Source organism: Fundulus heteroclitus, chromosome 6 (genome assembly GCF_011125445.2).
Source record: "Fundulus heteroclitus isolate FHET01 chromosome 6, MU-UCD_Fhet_4.1, whole genome shotgun sequence".
In the NCBI taxonomy this organism is placed as follows: domain Eukaryota; kingdom Metazoa; phylum Chordata; class Actinopteri; order Cyprinodontiformes; family Fundulidae; genus Fundulus; species Fundulus heteroclitus.
In genome coordinates, this window is record NC_046366.1 from 13,068,212 (window position 1) to 13,089,005 (window position 20,794).

The 20,794-nt window shown below is 46.5% G+C and overlaps 1 protein-coding gene across 8 annotated transcripts in view; it reads left to right on the plus strand.

Annotated features, from left to right (window-relative positions):
- Window positions 1–20,794, plus strand: part of wu:fj49a02 (myomegalin) — a 59,892-nt gene that overhangs the window by 25,752 nt on the left and 13,346 nt on the right. For 4 of the 8 annotated variants that reach the window (XM_036138073.1, XM_036138078.1, XM_036138077.1 and 1 more), the window contains exons 1-22: window positions 5,337–7,081; window positions 9,633–9,770; window positions 9,860–9,979; window positions 10,060–10,152; window positions 10,241–10,465; window positions 10,553–10,711; window positions 10,805–10,906; window positions 11,088–11,225; window positions 11,317–11,496; window positions 11,622–11,819; window positions 11,904–12,077; window positions 12,151–12,258; window positions 12,336–12,416; window positions 12,964–13,067; window positions 13,167–13,306; window positions 16,019–16,143; window positions 16,297–16,463; window positions 16,585–16,861; window positions 18,614–18,818; window positions 18,891–19,007; window positions 19,098–19,360; window positions 19,458–19,672. In XM_036138073.1, the coding sequence (XP_035993966.1) occupies window positions 5,792–7,081; window positions 9,633–9,770; window positions 9,860–9,979; window positions 10,060–10,152; window positions 10,241–10,465; window positions 10,553–10,711; window positions 10,805–10,906; window positions 11,088–11,225; window positions 11,317–11,496; window positions 11,622–11,819; window positions 11,904–12,077; window positions 12,151–12,258; window positions 12,336–12,416; window positions 12,964–13,067; window positions 13,167–13,306; window positions 16,019–16,143; window positions 16,297–16,463; window positions 16,585–16,861; window positions 18,614–18,818; window positions 18,891–19,007; window positions 19,098–19,360; window positions 19,458–19,672 (4,619 nt within the window). In that variant the 5' untranslated portion in view covers window positions 5,337–5,791. Of the gene's footprint in view, window positions 1–5,336; window positions 7,082–9,632; window positions 9,771–9,859; window positions 9,980–10,059; window positions 10,153–10,240; window positions 10,466–10,552; window positions 10,712–10,804; window positions 10,907–11,087; window positions 11,226–11,316; window positions 11,497–11,621; window positions 11,820–11,903; window positions 12,078–12,150; window positions 12,259–12,335; window positions 12,417–12,963; window positions 13,068–13,166; window positions 13,307–16,018; window positions 16,144–16,296; window positions 16,464–16,584; window positions 16,862–18,613; window positions 18,819–18,890; window positions 19,008–19,097; window positions 19,361–19,457; window positions 19,673–20,794 lie in introns of those variants that run through there. The other 4 variants (XM_036138076.1, XM_036138074.1, XM_036138075.1 and 1 more) reach the window with 4 other exon arrangements.

The window sequence follows — 20,794 nt, forward strand, 5'->3', positions numbered from 1 at the left end:
CTCAGTGCGTCTCCTGGTTAATTCACTACAAACCAGTACATAAAAACACATCTGATGTGCATTTTCTTTTTTGCAATATTTTAAAAATTCACTCAAAATTTACATGACAATTAGATGGAAACATGTCTCCATGATACCCATCTGTGTGCATGCCAGTGGCACAGAAAGCTTTTTCTCTACTGTCTACTATCACAAATGTAAATGTGTGGAATTTGCTCAACTCTGCTGAAATCTTACCTGAAAAAGTGTTTCTTTCAGATGAGACAAAGTTTGGGCAACATTACACATGGGTCTGGTGTGAATAGCAGCCCATGCCCATCATTAGGCAGGGTGCAATATTTGTGAAGCTGTGGGCTTGTTTCTCTTCCAAAGGCCCTGAGATCCTGATAAGAGTGTCCATGTCATTTATAAGAAATACCATGAAAACAGATCACCCTGAAGTGTTCAAATATTGATCCAAACATGTTATATATATATATATATATATGTGTGTATAAAAGTAAACAAAAATACTGTTTATATATATATATATATATATATATATATATATATATATATATATATATATATATATATATATATACATATAAATATATATGTATAAACAGTATTTTTGTTTACTTTTGTTTGCTTTAACTTAATTTTAATAGTAGATAGGACCATAAACATTCACTCAAACGCTTCATTCAGGTCTGATATGTGTGGCTTTCCAGGACTTGACCATTTTTGGCCTGCATGGCAAAAGGTTTAGACACCTCTGAACTAAAGACATTGTGGAAGAGTACTAATAGTCCAAGCTTCCTCTCTATTCTCTCAGCTTGTAAAATATCGGAGCTCAAGACTGAATGCAGTGCTGTTGGCTAACATAGGCTACACTGGTGACCCGGGTTAGATTTTTCTAAAATGTCTACTATGAGGCTACAGCAAGAAAATCATTTATTTTACATCTTTGCCAGCAGTGGCAGTTAATATGGACTGGGTATTGTTAATTTGTATTTGTAAAGAACAGGAATATTAATATTAAAAAAATATATCCTCCTTGTAGGATTTTTAAAAATAAATCATGCGAAAAGAAACAGCAAATTCCATTGGATAGACTGTGCCTCCGTCAGAGGGCACATTTTCTCCTTCTTTTCTCCTCTGCCTTCTTGTTTCAGTGTCCATATAACATGAAATATTCCCAGCATAAATTATAATAAAGCTTCTTGCATGTATAAATCAAGTAGAGCACTCTGGCGAATGCGGTGTGGCTCTTCTTGTAAAAGTTAAATCTGTTAAAAGACCACAATTCTTATTGCCACATTGCCGACAGGACACTATTAAAAAGAACATATATAAAAACATATCTGATTGTTGTGCTTGAACAACTACAGTATTGGAAATATTTCCCAAATGAACTCTGGTTATTTATTTGTGCAAACTAAACATGATATAATATGGATTCAAAAACTATTTCCAAGTATCGGATATTGTCAAAAACAAAGGCTTCATTTTACAGTAGCTGAAAGAAATGGTTGTTCATGGTGCCAGGGGCGTAACAGGCTGAATCCTCCTATAGAAGAGCCCTGTTATAGGTTGAAGCTCAGCCTCAGTCTGCTGTGACCGTGTTTACCGACTAATAACTGCAGTCCTCTAAAGCTAACAGAGAGGAGCAACGTGGCATTAAAAGAACTGTGCACTTATGAAGCCTGCAGTGTGTGCTGCATTGTCTGAGGCTCCCAGCTCATTACAGAGGCTTCATCTCATCACACAAAGTGCCAGAATCTCATTTACCTTACAGGCTGTGTCTGCAATGACATATCCAAGGACACACAGCTCTCACCATAGCAAGTCAAACCCTGACCACCGCCTCCTCTCCCGGGACAGAAACCACACTTTTTTTTTTTAAATGTTAAATTCAGATTTATAACCATTCAGCTGCATTTACCCCAGGAGCCTAAAGACGTTGAGCGTTGGTGATTGGCTTTAATCCAAATGGGTCTTTTTGTCGCTGGGCGTGTTTTCTCACAGACAGCCTTCTGTCTGCGAGGCGCCTCTGCAGCCGCTTTAACTTGTAAATCAATTTAAAATGAGGAATGCAAATGGAGCCACCCAACAGGTTCTGAGTTGAAATCTGAAACAAAATGAAAGGAAAATGCTCGTCTCTGATAGTGTGCAGTGAAAACATCAGCAAGGCTGAGTTTATGGTAAATAACTGGGGATGCGGGAGGTTCATAAGGGTTTGGAGAGGTGTGCAGGGTTTAAATATGTTAAAAATATATGATAAAAACCACCTGGCTGATCCGTATATATGGATATGAGAAGATAAAGGCACACATCTAGCACCAGCTTATTGGTATTGTTTGCTAATGACTCTATTTGAACTGCTTGTATGTCAAAGGGCAGCGCAAACGGATAATGTGACGGTAAATAGGTTTTGCGGCAGTATGCGAGTACTAGAAAGTATAGAAGGCTGAAATACTTTATGCCTGTTCCTTCTCCTTCTCTAAAAACAGGAAATATTGTAAAAAAAATAACAGATACTGATTTATCAGTTTGATTACGTTGAACTGTATTACAATCAAGAGAAAACCTGAAATGAAACAAACACGCTTAGAGTGAATTCAGTTCTGATTAATGATACATTGTAAACAATTAATTTACAGTGTCGTAACGGATCACTAAATGAAAGCATTTGGTTGGATAAATCCAAACGCAACAAGACAGCTCTAAGACGTTTAACGCTTTCTATAACGTTTCACTTAAAAACTGCTAAGGTGTTCAGTAAGACAAATCGGTCCAAACTTAGAAACATCTGTTTCATGTTGCAGTTTTATTATGAAGGAGCATAAAAATAAGCACAAAAAAAACAGATGCAACACAAACAGAAGCTCAAGATCTAAAGGAAATCAGTTTTGCTTTAAAACCTCTGGTAGCTCTAATGCAAGGTTTATTTTTGTTGATGGTTAAGTTTGACCAAATGTGGTCAAACTTAGATAGGTGGTCACAGGTCTATCAAATATTTTGATATAATAAATACATCATAAAATCGAACAAATACTAATAGTAGTTTTAGTAATGTCTTGAAGAACTTATCCAACATAGGTTAACATAAAATGAAATCCTTTAAAGTGAAATGTACCTTTATAAACAATACATTCTCCGCATGTAAAACAGAGTTTGAATCAGCTGCCGATAGATGAACATCTTAGATCCATATGGCAAATACCTAGAAGCTGTGACTGCTGCCAAAGTAGTAACATTTTTGTTTCTATAGCATTAACTTCTGAAGATATTGGTTAAATATGGTTAAACGATTCATTTCTGTGTCAGCTAATTGCCTTCTGTAAATGAAGACACAAGAACAGCATTCAGGTTTTCTATCACAGAACATATGTATGGTGTGTGTGTGTGCGTGCCTATTTTTCCATGAAGTGTTGGCTTTCATATTTGCGTGAGCGCTGCAGGCATTTCCCTGCTTAGCCGTTTAAAGGCTCCGGTTTCAGCCGGGCTGTCGATGGGTCAGGTTGACCTCTGAGTGCACAGGGACCCCGGCGCTGATATCAAGTTGTGTTGTTGGTTCAGACCGACATCAGCTACACAAGCTCTTAATTGACTCTCCAGACGCTACAGACCTGAATGCTGAGAGGAGGAGGGTCGAAGTCGATAAAAACCTTTGGTTGTCTTTCCATTTTACGGTGGTTTTATTTAAACCTTGAAAAAGGGTTTATACATACGTGACAAACGTGGCTATCACCTTGAGAGGAATCAGAGGACCCAGTCTCAGTATTTAACTTCCCAAACAGCTCAGAACAGGCAGCTCTGACGCTAATCAACACACCCGGGCTCACTCCGTCCTGACACAGAGGTTCAGCTCACAGGGTGGAAGGGATATGGATGTTGCGCTCGAGAGTCACAGCGTGACCATCTGTTTGTACTTTTCTGGAAAAAAAAGATATTTAGTTCCCGTGAGGATGAGCTGGGTCTCTTAAATGGAGAATAGAGGTCTGATTGTTTGATTATCACATGCAAACTGTTTGTTCAGCAACAAGCCATGGCAACAGTGGAGAAAATTTGTAAAATGATCCAGAGTGTCTGTGTCTGTGTGTGTATATATATATATATATATATATAGGGAGAGAGAGAGAGAAAGAGATAGATAGATAGATAGATAGATAGATAGATAGATAGATAGATAGATAGATAGATAGATAGATAGATAGATAGATAGATAGATTTCACACCCCTGGTGTGAGATTAATTTAATCTGTGAGCCTTTGTGGTCAAAGTTATTGAGTGGTGCAAACATTGCTATAGAGAAGGGGATTGGTTTGCAGTTGGAATCCAAAGTCCAATTTCTTGTTTGTACCCACAAAGGTGGCAAATAAAGTTGATCCTGAATCAGATTAAGAGGCCGTGCAGCCTGCTATGAAGGTCTATTCAACGAGTCACAACGAATTACTCTTTGAAATATGAATTAATGAAGCAACCATGATCATATTTCTATATGATTTTAACATATAATCATTTCATACTGTAAACAATTATTTCTCTAGAAAATCATTAGAATACGTTTTCAATAACAATAACTAACTATCAAAATCAGCCAGCTCAAATAACTCTATATGATTGTCCACATTTAAAGAATTCATTCAATATCTTTTTCATGTACTTAACACATATAAACTATCAGAACTAAAATTATTTGACAAATATTTTATTTCTAAATTGTGTCACTTCTGACCCTCCATACTTCTAACCCCGGTCTCTCGCTGACTAACACGCACTATAGCGGTGTTTCCCGTGCTTTTCGGGCCACTTAATGTAACATTGCAGGCTACTGAGCATTTCACCTGTGTATCCAGGCGCACTGATCTCCGTCAACAGGGCAGGAGCAAACAGCTACTCCCGAAGGGGGAGCGTCGCTCTTTCTCTCCAGCAATAACGTCGCAATAATCCACTCTGTTAATGTAGATCGTATTTATTTCCGTCTATCACTAGTTACATTTCCACCCTGACTGCTCTGTGCTGTATTAATTTATCCGAGGAGGCCGGAGTTTGGTCGCACCGGGCTGCTCCACCCCCCCTCGCTCCTCCTGCGTGGTGCGCTCCGCCGCTGCAGGTCCGTCTCCTCGGAAGCTTCATCGCTATCTCCCCGCAGGTTCTCCGGCGCTTTGCTCCTTCTTGCGCCGCCGTCGCCGGCAGCTCTGCCATGAACCAGCGGACTGGTTTAGAGAGGCAGACACGGACGGGGGAGTCAGAGGATCGCTCCTTTAAGCAGCGCGCCGCCGCGGCACGTCGGCGTGGAGGCCCGGCGGACCGCCGCCGCTCCGTGGTCTGCGGGATGAACCGCTCCGTGAGAGCCGAGCTGTGCTGCTGCTGCTGCTGCAGAGGCGAGCTGGATGGCGCTGCTGTGAAACCCAAAACAGCGATTTACTGACTGCTGGGGGACACACGGCACTGGGAGAAACAGAGTCTGGCTGAATTAAAGAGACAGAACCCCCTCTATCTCTCTCTCTTCCTCTGTGCGCCATATTCACCACGCACCTGCGCATCCTGTCCTGGATCCTGGACTGATGGAGATCTGAGGATCACTTCGTGTGCCAGGCTTTTCTGTCCCGTTTGGAGTCACATGTGCATGGACGTAAGGTTTGCTCTCCCGATTGGATCTAAAACTGCAAAGCCTCCTATCAGGACTACTTTTATTTACAAACTGATTTAGACATAAGACGCCTAATTTGATCTGGATTCCGTGCTCTCTTACCTGTCGGAGTAACGTGCCTGAAACATCCCGCTGCTTGGCGCTGGAAGAATGCTTGATGTCAAGATGAAGGAGGCGTGTAGGATCTGCGGCCGGGAGCTCTGCGGCAACCAGAGGCGATGGATCTTCCACCCGGCCTCCAAGCTCAACCTGCAGGTGCTGCTCTCTCACGCCCTGGGCCAGGAGCTGACCCGGGACGGCAGGGGCGAGTTCGCCTGCTCCAAGTGCACCTTCATGCTGGACCGCATGTACCGCTTCGACACGGTCATCGCCCGAGTGGAGGCCCTCTCCATCGAGAGGCTGCAGCGGCTCCTGCAGGAGAAGCACCGGCTCAAGCAGTGCATCGGCGGTCTGTACTGGAGGACCAATCCGGAGGAGGGGGCCGTGCCGTTCACCGGAGCCGGGGAGCGGTCCAGAGATGGAATCGTGGATATCTCGGGCCTGACCCACGCAAAGTACTGCGCCCTGCTCCAGGATGATCTGGTCTACTCTTTGTACGAGTCCTGGGCTGATGATGGGCCGGACTGCCAGCATCAGCACCACCAGCCGGGTTCAGAGGCCGGCTCGCACCACTGTCCCCCCAGCGCTCCCCGGAGGTGTCGAGGATGCTCCTACTGGCGGGTGGCGGACTCCGACTACGAAGCCGTCTGTAAAGTTCCCAGGAAGCTCGCGAGAAGCACCTCCTGCGGGCCATCCACCAGGTACTCAGCCAGCGTCATTGGAGGGAGCGTGGCTGGCGGAGGAGGAGGAGGAGGAGAGGCAGAGAGAAAGAACTTTGACGATTCAGAGGAGGCCCCCAGCTCGTCTCGTACCCTGGTCCCCGGATCCCAGGACGTTTCCAAGACCTCGGACAGCGATCGCACTCTGGCCGGGCGGGCCAGCTCCAGCCCGTCAGTCGCATCCTTGGAGACGGCCGAAGAACCCGGAGCGATGGGAGACGGGTCGCTGACCTCCCCCGGGGAAACGATGGAGGACCACTTCTCCGACTCTCTGTCCGAGGAGCACATGGGAGCGCCGCTGTCCTCGCCGGGCCCCGGCCTTTCGCTCGCCCTCTGCTTGCTGCAGAGCTACGCGGCCTACCGGCCCGTCCGGCACAGGAGGGGGAGCAAGCTGCCGGTCCTGACCCAGCGCAGCTTCAGGAACGGGGGCCCACGGCTGCGCTTCCCGGACCCTCTCCTCGGCGTGCCTTACGGAGGGGGAGACAACCACATGCCCGCTCCCGAGCTGGACCCCCCTTTGGTCAGGCTGGATCTGGAGGAGAATCACAATCTGAACTTTGCTGACATGGAGGATTTATTGGAAGATCTGTACAGAGAATATCCTCCCCCACCTCCGCATCAGGTATTAGACCATACAGGGGGGAAAAAGCCTTGCTGCTAAGAGGAACTATTTTATTACTCTGCAGCGGCCTGAGTGAAGCAACCTAACAACACTTGACCTTTCACTGCCCATGAAGAATTCCCCCCTCCTCCCGTTTTCACTTTAAGCAGCTTCATACTCAGTCAGTCACATCTACTGCCCACAGCCTCCTCAGACAGCTTCGGTTTAAGCGGATGTGAGCCGCGGTTTTTATGTGTGTGTGTGAGATGTGCTTAGCTTTCTATGCGTGGTTACACCACAGTTAGCAAGTGTAGTCAGCCCTAGGTAGGCCGCTGCACATGGCACGACCCAATTCCCTAACGACTGTGTGTGCGTGTGTGTGCACAGTCATTATTGCTGTCAGAAACAGGAAACAGGAAATAAAAGCACAGCTGAACATAGAGTTAGCGCTGAAACAGAGCTGGTTCAGATCGAGGCACGTTCAGTGTTGGAACGGCCTAGTCAAATCCTGTGGACCTTAGGCGTATAAAGGTGTTAGATGACACTCAGCTTGAACACCGTGCCGCCGGTCTTTAACAAGAGGCAGGCCAGCGTCCGTATCACTATACTAACCCACGATGACGGAGGCTGCCGGCTGCATCTGCCGTTTCACCGGCTCTGACCCGATTGAACCGTTGGCGCTTAAGGAAAGCTGTCGTTTTGTGAAGCGGCATCAAAAGTGCCGCTTTCCTGCGTCATTCAAGGTTTCGTACCGAGTCTGAAGTCATTCAGACTCAGATCAGACGGATGGTCGGTGTAATTTTGCGTAGGGACACGTCATCGTTTGGAGTTGCTTTAAACTGCTGACCTTTCCCCACTTCTTCCCTCCTCTGCCACCTCACTGCGATATGACATCTTTCTAGGGTTGTGAAGGAGCTGAAACGTTTCACAATGCGGAAAAAAATATTCCAAACCTAAAACGTTTCACTGAAATTACAGAAGCGTCTAGAAAATATGTGGAATTTGGGAGGTACTTAAAGCAATCTGTCTTATATCCAAACATAACTATAAAGATTTTGTTTTGTTATAGGCTGACGTGGAAAAAAAAATATCTTAAAAAAATTAAAGAGCGCCCCTACATCAAATATTTTTAACCAGTAATTCTAGTGATCATCTGTGCAAAACTCCTGGTGCATGCAGGAGGTGTGGCCTCAATAGCCTGTGACCGAGGAAAACTATATATATATATATATATATATATATATATATATATATATATATATATATATATATATATATATATATATATATATATATATATATATATATTTAAGTGTTTGTTACCGTCTGGCTTATAGAAAAAAACATTTTCCTGACAATATTTATAAATATAATAAGATAAGGGCCGAACTTCAATATTTTTAATTACAGTTTTTTTTTCTTCAGGTAACATAATTATTGCAGATTTTTCCTTCACGCGACCCCCGCCTTAGAACATGTCACCGCTGAACCATTTCAGTGCAGGATTTGTCTTTCTTTAAACCCGCGTCGCTCCACAGAAAAAAAAAAAACAGCTCACTCCAATCAAAAATCTTCAGTGAGGGGGAATCATTCGTTCTCTGGAGCACAGACTGATGACTGAAGTAGGTTAGATAAGGGAAGACATTAGGACAGAGCGACTCCGCTGTTGGCCTACTTTCTCCAGGCCTTGGGGCAAAGTGATGCACACGATGTCAGCTCCTCTCAGCTCTGGTTGGCTGCTCCGGCAAAACACAATTCAAGGCTTTTTTTTATTTGTTATTTTTTTGCGTATCTGGAAAAAAGAAAAACCTTGTGCATTCATTAGGTTAAATTGTGAACCAGACTGAACGCTAACCTCTGTGTTAGTAGTATAGATCGTCACATGGTGTTAATACGTGCCACGCTTGTAGTGAAACAGGCGGGTTATGCAGAGGTAAAGTGTTGCATATCAACGCTCACAAACCACTCCGGTGGTTATTCTGCTTCATACGGCCCGCTAGCCTACGTTATCATAAGGAGGTGAACGACTAGTGATTCATAGCAGACAGCCGATCGTAGATTTTTGGCCAAGCTTAAATTTCTCTTTAAGAAGCATAATGACATAAAAAAATGTATAAAAAGGAGGAGTTCACTATTTTAAAACCAAAACAAAGTTATGTTGACATTTTCACCTTTTTTCTAGTTCCTTATAGGAGTAATTTGCTCGGGTACCACAGCATGCATTGCTAAAACAGCCCTCTCTGTGGGGTTTCACTAGAGAATGTAGGTCCTCGCCTGTAAAAATGTCCAAATTCAGAAAAACAAAGAGCTCCTTTGTAAGCCTTCCTGTTATCTGTTGAATTCCCCCACTCCCTCTCACATCCTAAATGTCCTGACTTGTTACAGGAAAACCTTTAAAATACCTTCTTACATCTCTGGGGTCCGTTTCCTTTCATTTTTTAATCGCCTCCCCTGTTCCGTGCAGCTAAACGATTTGATGTGGAGGAGGTGCCTGCTGTAAATTCCCATTGAATCTGAGACAACGCAGTGAGCTTACCGCATGTGAAATCTTGTGTGTCGCCTTGCTTTTCAGAGCCTGGTCGAGGAGCAGCAGAGTCAACTTAACCAGTACGAGTGTGCGGCGGGCCAGTGCGTCAGCGAGCTGCAGAAGGCCCAGCTCCAGGTGCAATCCCTGCAGGCCAAGATCCAGGAGAGCGAGGCCAACAATATGGTGAGGCGCCATGAAAACCTTACGGTGGGATATTTTTTGCCTCACTGCGTCTCTGATTTTTGATTTTTGTTTTTCTTTCCCGTCCCTAGAAGCTGCAGGAGAAGCTGAACGAGATGGAGTGCGAGCTGCGTTCGCTGCGGCAGGCGGCTCAGAGCCAGGAAAGGACCATCCAGGGCCTCACAGAGTCCGTCACCACCAAAGACAGCGAGGTGTGCGTTTGCAGATATGAGACGATTTCTGACCCTTTTCTGAAATTCGCTGACTTCTACTGTCCTTCTCTCTCTGTAAGGCCCAAGAGCTGTACCATCTGATCGAAGGCCAAAACAACACTCTGTGTAAGCTGCAAGAACTGGCCCATCGTAACCAGCTCGCTCAAAGCCAGGTAATCCCCTCTGCATGGGACTCCTGACCCAGAATTCGTCCTCCTTCAAGGTCGAGCTGTAAAGTCCGACGCCTCCTGTTTTCTCCAGCCTCCTGCGGGGATGAGCGAGTCCCTGACGCTTGGCCAGCTGCAGGGCGAGCTGGTCAGAGCGCAGAGCTCTCTGTTCTCTCTGGGTCTGGAGCTGGACGCCAGCCAGAGGAGTTTAAGGCAGAGCCAAAGGCAAGGGGACGACCTGCTGAAATTCAAGGACAGACTCAACGCTGACCTCCAAGAGGCTCTGCAGCACAGGGAGGTCACCGAAAAACACAACCAGGTCAGCGCCGTCGCACGTGTGCCGTTCGCCCCCAGACGCGCGGAGGGACCTGTGCGTGTGTGTAACCTCTCCCGTTTCCTGCTGCAGGACCTGCGCGGAGCTCTGCAGAAAACCCGCTCCGAGCTCCAGACCAAAGAGGCGGCTCTGAAGGAGTCCGAGGAGGAGAGGGCGGCAGCGGCGCTGAAGAAAGACCGGATCATAGCGCAGCTCCAGCGCTCCCTGCAGGACAAGGAGCAGCAGCTGCAGGTAGGGTCTCACTCTGCATTGGCGAAGGCGGCAGGCCCTGCATGCGCCTCTGGGGACGGGCTTTATATCCTCTGTGAACGCAAATGTCTCCAGGAGTACGCCGAGATGCTGGAGTCGACAAAAAGCTCCAAACCACGAGACGTCCAGCTGGAGAAGCTGAGGGAGCGGATTAAAGAGAGAGACCGAGCTCTGGAGGTAAAGCACCAAGCACCGACGCTGCCAGTTGCTACGGTGTAAACTCCTCAAAAGATGTCGCTAACGTTTCTTAAGACAGGGATTGAGGCATTTTCTTTTTTTCCAAAACTGGTTCTGAGGAGCCTAAGTACTTAAAAACCCAGGAAGTTACTGACCAAAACAACATTGGTCTTGCCTGCAGCGCTCCATCGACGACAAGTTCAGCTGCCTGGAGGAACGCGAGGGCCAGGTGAGGGCGCTGCAGCTCGCCCTCAGGGAGAAGGAGCGGGACCTGGAGAGGCTGCGCTGCATCCTTTCCAACAACGAGGAAACCATCACGGTACGCCCTTCCAGCCCGTCCCGGGGGGGGGGGTTTATTCTTTTGTTTTTCCTGCTAGTTGCGTGAATGCGTCCGTGTTGTGCCTCCTCAGAGTTTGGACGCCCTGGTGCGCAGCAAGGAGCTGGAGCTGGAGCAGGCGGCGGAGGCCTACAGGAACCTGCAGTGGCTGAAGCAGAAGAGCGAGGAGAAGGAGAAAACCGCGCTGAGAGAGAAGGACGCCATCATCCGCCAGCTGCAGGCGGCCCTGCAGGCGCGCAGCCAGGAGATGCAGGTAGGACCTCCTAGACCTCGGGTCAGCTTTGGCCTAGACCCGAGTTACCCGTCTCACTTCTGCAGCACAGCAGGTTTGCTGACGCTGCTCGCTCCGGCCGCTTCCTGTCTTGTGTGCCTGGGCAGGATCTAACGACGGCCCTTGCTGCCCGAGCCCAGGCTGCTGGTCCCACTGGGGTTGTGGAGGAGCTGAAGGCCAGACTGGCCCTGAAAGAGAAGCTCTTCCAGGAGCTGCTGTCCGACCGCAGTCGGCAGACGGATGAACACCAAGCACAGGTCCAGGATCTGCTCAACACGCTCAGCTCCAAGGACCAGTATCTGCAGGTATGCAGCGGTGACATGAAGAATGACACAGATGGTAGAGCAGAGCACAAAAATAGAGCTCTCCATGTCTGTTCTTTGTATCAGGACTACTCCTACAGGCTTTCCTTAGTGATCAGTGAGCGCACCAACGAGCAGCAGGAACTTCGCAAACAGCTGACGCAGACGGAGCAGGAGCTGAGAAGGAGCAAGGAGAGGGAGACGGGAGGAGAGACGGAGCACCTACGAAGCCTGCTCAAAGAGAAGGAGGCCTTTATCAAGGTATGCGTCTTGCTCATGCGTCCCCTCACTTCGTCTCCTGGGCTCCCGGGCTTCACGGTGCGCTTTGTGTCAGGAGCTGATCCGGGAGCAGGAGGAGGCCGTGCAGGAGGAGAGCGAGGCTGAAGTGAAGGCCCTGAAGGAGGAGATTCACCTGGTGCTGAGGAAGGAGAAGAAGGCTCAGGTATCTTCTTCTGACTCCCGACATGCTGCCCCAGAGCCGCCGTGCTTTCTGTCTGACATGTGGTCCTGTTTCTGCAGAAGGAAATCGCTGATCTGCGTTCCTCTCTGGCCCATCGGCAGATACAGAATGCAGCGACAGAGGACAACTCTCATCACAAAGTTAGTCTTTAATATAATTCATTAATATATATTTTTTATACAGTGCCCTATAGGACTCATACTCATATTTTTTTCTCACTATGGCCATTTTATGTATTTTATGTGACAGACCACTGCAACCTGGCTTCTGTTTTGAAGTAAAGGTATAAGGATGCACGGTTTACAGATTTATCAAAACGCACAAATGTGGCACCCCCTTTACTCTGACACCCTAAAAATAACACCCGTTACAGCAAATTGCCCATGTAAACAATTTGTATCCTGAGGGCCAGCAAAGGAGGATAGCGCCCCATTCCCACAGTGAAACATGGTGGTGGCGGCGTCATGGTGCGGGAACCTGGTCAGAGTTGATGGGAAGACGAAAAATTGGGGGAGATACATGGAGGAAAACGAAACTGGAGACGATTCCAAGCTACTTTATGTTTTCCAATCACATAAAATTTATGGTTCTGGTTGTAACATCACAAAATGGGATGAAGAATAAGAATAGTTCTGTAGAGCACTGTATATTTTCTCCTCCTTAAGCCTTCCTACCTCTGCTCTTTAGTGTGTGCTGGAGCAGCTGGTGTCCGAGTACAACAAGCTGAACGACGCCCTGAGGACCGAGAAGAGGTTATACCAAAACCTGACGCAGATTAACAGGAGCGACGGGTAAGGAGGCGAAGGAGGCATTCATTTATGTGAACCCCCCAAAAAAAAAAAGTTTCCCTTTTTAGGATTTTACGCATTTATGCATCCCTCCTTTTGCAGCAGCAGCGCGATCCAGACCCTTCACACCGAACTGGATTCCGTTCAGGCACTTCGAGGGCAGCTGGAGGAGGTTCTGTCCAGGACCCGCAGCATGGCCCTGGCGCTGGAGCGGGCGGCTAAAAGGCAGCCTGACTTTGGAGGTGGGAATGGGCGGGGGCTAGCCTCCACGGCTGCAGCCGGCACGCTCACTAACCCTCCCTGGTGTTCCAGCCCTTCAGAGTAAAAGCATTGATGTGAGACAGAGCGGCCTCTGATGGCCCGGTCAGCACCAGCGCTGCTCCCAGAATGAGCTCTGTTCAGACGAAGCTGTCTGACAGGAACAAACGTGCATTAGTTTTACCTATTAATATACCCTGTGACTGTTGTGTGGATGTGTTTTTTTTTTTGTATTGGTTCTAACCACTGCCTGCTTTGCAGTTTGGTTTGTTCTGTACTGCCGTCTCTGCGTGCCGTCGCTCGCCGGCCGTGCCCGTCACACAGGTGGAGTCTCGTCTTGTGGAGATGTTCAAGCCGACGCCTCACAGTGAGGCGTCTCACCATCCATCATTCGTTTCACGTCATCTGTTTGTCAAGCATTTAACGGAGGTCCAAAGATGGCGTGGGACTTACGAGCCGTACGAGTTAACCTTAAGCCTCGGCTTTTTGCAGCGTTCTGTGACGTCAACCCGCTCTGCTTTTAGTTAGTCCAGCAATTGTGCACGAAACAGATGAAACCTATAAATTATAAGCTGGTAGCTATTCATATAGAAAAAGTAATGTTTTTGTTTTTTAAATTATTGCATTGTACTGAGATAGCAGACCTATCCGCCTACATGCCTGCACAGATGTGAAGCATTACGTACGCATTAGAAATGAATATTGTGGTAGAGGACATATTCCAGGGATCCTCACCTCGCCTCAAAGGTGGAATAAATGTCAGCATTTTTTTATGCATTTGAAATAAATGTACTGTGTTTTCTCAAAAGGACCTCTGGTATGGACTTATTTTTATTGTGTTCAATTAGAAATTGGTCATAAAAATATATATACTACAATATATCCCAAAATCATAAATCTGCAAAATGGTCCTTGGCCTACCCCTGCTTGTTTCCCCATAGATCCAACATCAGGGTGGTTTTCTCGTTTTAAACCTCGAAACTGAATCAAGTTTGGGGTTTCTAAAGATTTTCATGTTTTGATGTAAAAAAACAAACAAAAAAACATTTGACATCTGCTGAAAATGTGTATTTGTCCAAATTAGATTTCCCTCCATCTCCTCGGTTCCTCATGCATGAAGCTGTGGCATGGCCGTCCTGTTTGCATGGCTGTTCTGCTTTTAACACCCTGTTCGATATCCCCATCCTAAATATAAGGGATGCGCACCCATCAGGCACAACATGATGATCACAGTCAGAGAAGCACTAATTATATCCTCATAGTGGCTCCTGTTAGTGGCTGGGATGCGACGGGCAACAGGCTAACATTTTGCTCTCGAAGTTAATGTCAGTAGCTGGAAGATTAAGAAGGGGAAGGATTTGACCGGGTCAGTGCATCTCCAGTACAGCGCTCTGTTTCCATCAGAAAATGATCAAAGGAAGTAACGGGGGAGAACAGAAGCATCCAAACTTCACTGATGAAGTTGGTGGGCCAAGAAGAACCTGTGGCCCAATCCAGCTGCTCTAGTTAGTTTAGCCAATAGAAACTCTGGTTCTTACAGAACGGTGCCAGAATACCCAGAGCATCAGAGTTTGTTGCTTATGGGCGTCTGTCAGCAGCACATTGCGTTCTGCCACAAAGCAAGAAAAGGGTTCAGGAATAGTTTGAGGAACTGAATCAGACTTCAAAGTCCTCATATGATGCAAAAGGACCCCACCTTTCAGTTTACGGGCCCTAATGGACCTGCTGCTAGAGGGAATGGCCACCACAGCACGCCTTTATCGGTCTAGTGGAGTCTTGACAGGTCGGGACTATTTTAGCAGCAAAAGGCGGGCTGATATTAGACAGGTGGTCTTAAAGTTACACCTGATCGGTGTATGCGTTCCTTCACTCAGAGATCTCTGATGTGGATGACACAGAAATGATCATTTCCCCGTTATAAAAGCCACTATGAGCTAAACAGACACATCCTCAGCGTGTGGTGCCTCAGCACTGACAGAGGCCCGCATTCAAGCCTTTTTAGCTCACCGAGTGCATTGTTCCATCAGTAAACACTGTGTGAGGGGGCTGGCCTCCCATCAGCAACACAAACACCCCCCTTAGCACTTGTTTACAGCTAGAGAAACGTCAAATCTTTCTCTGATAGTAAACGGCTTGATAAAACGTGCGCGGGATTCTCTGAGCGACTGCAGAAACAAACCCAAACACACAGAACCGCCGCCAGGTCCGTCCTGTTGTGCCAGTACCTGCCTTTCGTCAGCGGGAGCGATTGTTTGAAAGCATTTCCCTTTTAAATTTCACTTTCCACTGAACCTTCCTGTAAAAGCGACATCTCCAATCCCACTCTTGTGCCTGGGTTATTACCCACAATGCTTTAGAAAGGTAGACGAATCAAGCAACGGCTTCAAAAAAGGTCCTTAATGGTCAAAATCTAAGCCGTGTGTCGATTGTGTGGAAATAAAGTCGGTCTCATCCACACGTGCGTGCACTCATGGCGAGTGAGTGCCTTTTCCTTTTTTTTTTGGCAGGCTAACAGAATATGACATAACATTCCTCTTCAGTCCCATGACTTCCCAGTGAGGTGATTCAGAGCTGAGCGAGGCCTCAGGAAGGACTGGGATGGGCTGGGATGCAGGAGCAAAGCTGCAGAACATAACAATTATGTAACGGAGCTGAAGGAAGTAGATGCTGTCCTGACGTGGTTATTGTGCTTCCAGAGTATAGCTCGGAGGAGGAGGAGGAGGAGGAAGAGGAGGAGGTACACGATGAAGATGGCAGCAGTGAAGAGTTCACTGACAGCATAGAGGAGGAGGAGGAGGATGACAGCCTGAACTCCATTCAGGTAAAACCCCTGTTTTCGCTCGTTTAAAGAGAGGCGCTTGACCTTCTGCTTGGAATCAGAGCAGACTGAACATGTTTTCCTGTCTTGGCAGGCCTCAGCCAAGGCTCAAAGAGCTGCCGATGAGTCTGTGAACATGTTTTCCTGTCTTGGCAGGCCTCGGCCAAGGCTCAAAGAGCTGCCGATGAGTCTGGACGGCGGGCGGACGGGACGTCACACCAGATAAAGCAGCTTGAAGACGCTAAGAGGACTCTAGATGTTCAGCTTGAGGAAGTGCAGTCACAGCTGGAAGAGGACGGCTACACGTCTTTATCCGAGATGAGGTGCGTATTTCACAATCTCCTCTCAGATATATTGATTTCTTTTTCCTCTTTTGAAACTTTTCCCCTTCTGTTGCACCAATTCACCCTTTTTTTTCCCCCCTCTGTTGTTTCTCCTTTGCAGGAGTGCCCTGCAGACATTGCAGCAGGAGAATGAGGCTCTGAGAGAAAGCCAGGGGCGGCCCGGAGCAGAGGGGCAGAGGAGGAACTCAGAGAGTGAGCTGAACAGAGAGGAGGAGGAGGAGGGTAGCAGTGCAGAGGAAGAGGACGAAGAGTTTGACTCATCTCCGGTGGCGACGGGGAAGCGAGGTCCCCCTTGCGTTGGTCCGAGCGTCGAGTCGGGGAAGAGGCAGTGCATGAGGCCGTGCTCGCTGGACCTGACATCCAGACAAGCTGAGGCGGTAACACCTTCCTCACGTTTACTTTAACGGTTGTTGTTTGGCTTTTATCTTTAAAATGTATTCATGTTCACAGTGGAGCGCAAAAGTATTCACGCCTCCTTGAAGGTTTTTCCATTCTGTTACTGTACGACCACAAACTTTGTTGTGTTTCATTGGGATTTTATGCGTGACCAACACAAAGCAGTGCAGAGATGTGAAGGAAATGATTCAAGCATTTTGTATTTCTTTACAAAATAATAACCAGAAAAGCGTGAAATGCATTTTTACTCAACTGACCTGAGTCTGTGCTTTGTAGAATAACCTTTTTTTTTTAGTTATGACTGCAAGCAAAATACCCCAGAAAGCTTGTATTAACCACTGAGCTATATAATACACTGGAGTGCTGATTTTGCCGAAAAACTGAAGTCACTGGCCGCCATCTTGCTCCTCCCTACTCTCACAGAATACCATAGGATTTGGTTGCAACAACAAGCAGTTTTCTGGCTGTGTGAAAACGTTTCATAGGTAATTCTACAGTCAGTGGATGTACTAACACTATCAACTACTAGAAAATTAGGTGCTGAAATATTTTACATGTTATTCATATTAAATATATATATATGTATATATAAGTATGTGTATATGTATATATGTATATATATATGTATACACATATGTAAGTATGTTTTTCTATATTGTTATTTATATATTTAAAAATGTTATATATATATATATATATATATATATATATATATATTTAAATTAATAAAAAGTACAATATTTCAGCACATGACTTTCTCAGTACTTGACAGTTTTAGTACATAACATAAAAGTATATGGCATTTGACATTTTAAAAGTTTTAAGCCCCCCTGAACATGAGAAAATCCTCGTTATTTGATGCTGTAGCGCACATATTCCCTAGTTACTGGGGGGAAATAGGGAGTACCAATATGGCGGCTGGTGGCTTCAAAGCGACTCGTTCTAACAGCCGGCGATTAGCACTCCAGTGTATAATATAGCTCAGTGGTATTAACTCATTCACTTAACTATTTCTCATGTATGCTTGTATTTAGTCACCTGCAGAGTACATTTATGACCCATTCTTTGCTAAAAAAAAACAATCGTTTGTTGCGACCCCACCAGAATTTACTCAACTTTCTTCTTGCAACTTTTCCATGAAGGCCAGATTTGTTGCACTTCTCCATCATTCATTGTCTTGTCAGAAGAATCTCTGCAGCTCATCCAGAGGTATCATGGGGGCTCTTCGCCTAAGCCATGTATAACTTTCCTTCCTTATTACCAAAATGTGCTACTGTTTTTGTCTATGCCATATAATCCCTTTGCATTGAGTCGTTTGGTCGCGACAAGGAAATGTGCTACTGTTTTTGTCTCTGCCATAAAATCCCTTTGCATTGAGTCGATTGGTCGTGACAGGACAACGTGTCAAGGAAAACGTTCAAAGGGTGTAAATTAGTTTTGGGATGAACTGTATTGATTACATATATTTGTTCCATTTCATCTATATATTTAGTTTCAGGCGCAGTCTCTTACAAAACTGATGTATTCCCTCTGTGTGCATTTAAATAAGAACCGTAATAGCTGTGAGAAACTGTTCATGTCTTAATTCCTGATTTCCCCACCCTCTTGGCTATTGTTAGTTGCAGATAAGCAGTCATTAACAGAGTCCAGATTCTCCTGCTGTTGTGCTAATGGAAAGAATAAAAAGTGCACATGTGGGTCTGGTTTGTTGCTGAAGCCCTTCCCTGTTGCAGGCGGCGGAGCCCACTGGTGGAAGGAGTGGCGTGGGAGCGATCTGGCACGACATAGAGGAGGGTCTCCGTCAGCAGGCGGCCCGTCTGCGCTCCGAGCTGACGCTGAGCCTCCAGGAGAACAGAGAGCTGAACGAGAGGCTGATGGTGTCTGAAGCCACTGTCCAGGCTCAGGCTGAGCAGCTCAAGGACTACAGAGACCTTCTAAGTGAGTTTGTCCTCCTGAGCACGTGTGGAAGAGTCTGAGCTGAGGGTTCTGACCGTCTGTGTGTCTCCGCAGCAGAGACCTCCGTGCAGCAGGCCAGTAAGCAGGTGCAGGTGGACCTTCAGGATCTGGGCTACGAAACCTGTGGCCGCAGCGAGAACGAGGCCGAGCGAGAAGACGCCAGCAGTCCAGGTGATCCACAGACCTCGGGTTTCTCTGGGGACTGACCCTCTCCTGACCGGTCGGGCTTCATCACGTTTTCCCCCTCTCCGATCCACCCAGAGTTCGACGACTTGGAGATGTGCACGTCGCTGTCCCAGCCTCAGGACTGCGAGGGCGGCAGCTGGTACGCCGGGAGCTGCGGCGGCCGCGGAGGAGCCTACGACGACGTGGGGGACGAGTCCGCATCGCTCCACCGTCTGGTCGAGGATCTGCGCTCTCAGCTGAGCCGCTGCCACAAGGTGATCCGCGGACTGCAGCTGCGGGTCCGCTCGCTGTCCGCCACGAGCGACTACGCCTCCAGCCTGGAGCGCACGCCCCGCAAGGTTAGCGCCTCCTCGCCCCGCAGCATCCCACACGTCCAGATATCTGTCCCACAGGCTGAACAACGCCAGCCCCTCTGCTTGACGCCCACCTCTTCAGGTCAACTGGGCGTTCGAGAGATCGGCAGCCCCCGGCGGGGTGGAGGAGGACGAAGGCTGGATGTCAGACACGCAGGGAGTCCGCCCCAGCTCCAGGCCCAGCAGGGAGCTGCAGGAGCTCATGGAACGAGTCGCCTCGCTTGAGGCGCAGCTGAAAACCACTGCTGCAGAGGGCAAAGGTCAAGCAGAAGAGGGGAAATGTGCCACCTGGCCGGGGTGAGGAGAGAAAGATTAAAAAGGAGGGCTGCTGGTTCTCACAGTGAGACGCAGATAGATCCTGGAGCAGTTGCATGTTCTCTGGAGTTTGTCAACACACTGCAAAAACTGATCTAGAAATAATGATTTGAGCAGGTAAATAATATTATCTGCCAATGGAATGAGTATTTTGACCCCTAAAATAAGATGACATCCTGCACTTGAAATAAGACTATAGAGATAAGTTGTTCCTATTTTAAGTGCAAAAATCTTGTTCTATTGGCAAATCATCTTATTTACCTGCTCAAATCAAGGACAAATACACAAATTTTAGGAACATTTTACTTATTTTAAGTTCCGTTTTTGCAGTGCAGATGCTCATGAGCAGGGGTGTCAAACTCATTTTGGTTGAGGGGCCGCATACAGCTTAATCTGATCTCAAGAGGGCCACACGAGTTAACTCATTGCAAGATTAAATAGAACTAATAAATGTGGACTTGTTGATTTTTATATTAAGTTAATTTCACTTTTACACAATATATTATGAATAACCTCAGCGTTTTTAAGAAAAGTATGTGCAATTTCAACAATACTTTTACTCAGTTAAACATTTACTTGTGCATTATGCATAAGAACTGATCACAGTGATTATACAATGTTGAAAAACATTTATTCAAATTTTTTGGAACTTAAAAACACTGTCCTGCATGACAAAATACATCAAACAGATAAAAATTAAGAAATTATTTGAATTTTTCCACACCTGAAGCTTAATCTGCTAATTAAAACACAGCGCCCCTCGTGGACAATATAGGAACTGCATATTTTCAATTAAATGAAGTACATGTTTTTTTCAATAATTGTTTTATCATTCTCCTTCCTTTTATCTTGTCCACTTGTAAAAGTCAAATCTGATGATCTCTTTGTGGCATCTTATTGCCACATTGCCAGACAGGACACTGGGGGGGGGGGGGGGGGGGGTTTTTTTTTTTTTTTTTTTTTTTTTTTTTTTTTTTTTTTTTTATAATGATAATGCATTTAGCCACAGGGCCGGACTAAATTGTCCCGCAGGCCGTATGTTTGACACCCCTGCTCATGAGTGTTGAGACATATGACTCGTACCCTTAGGTGCTCAGAAGACTT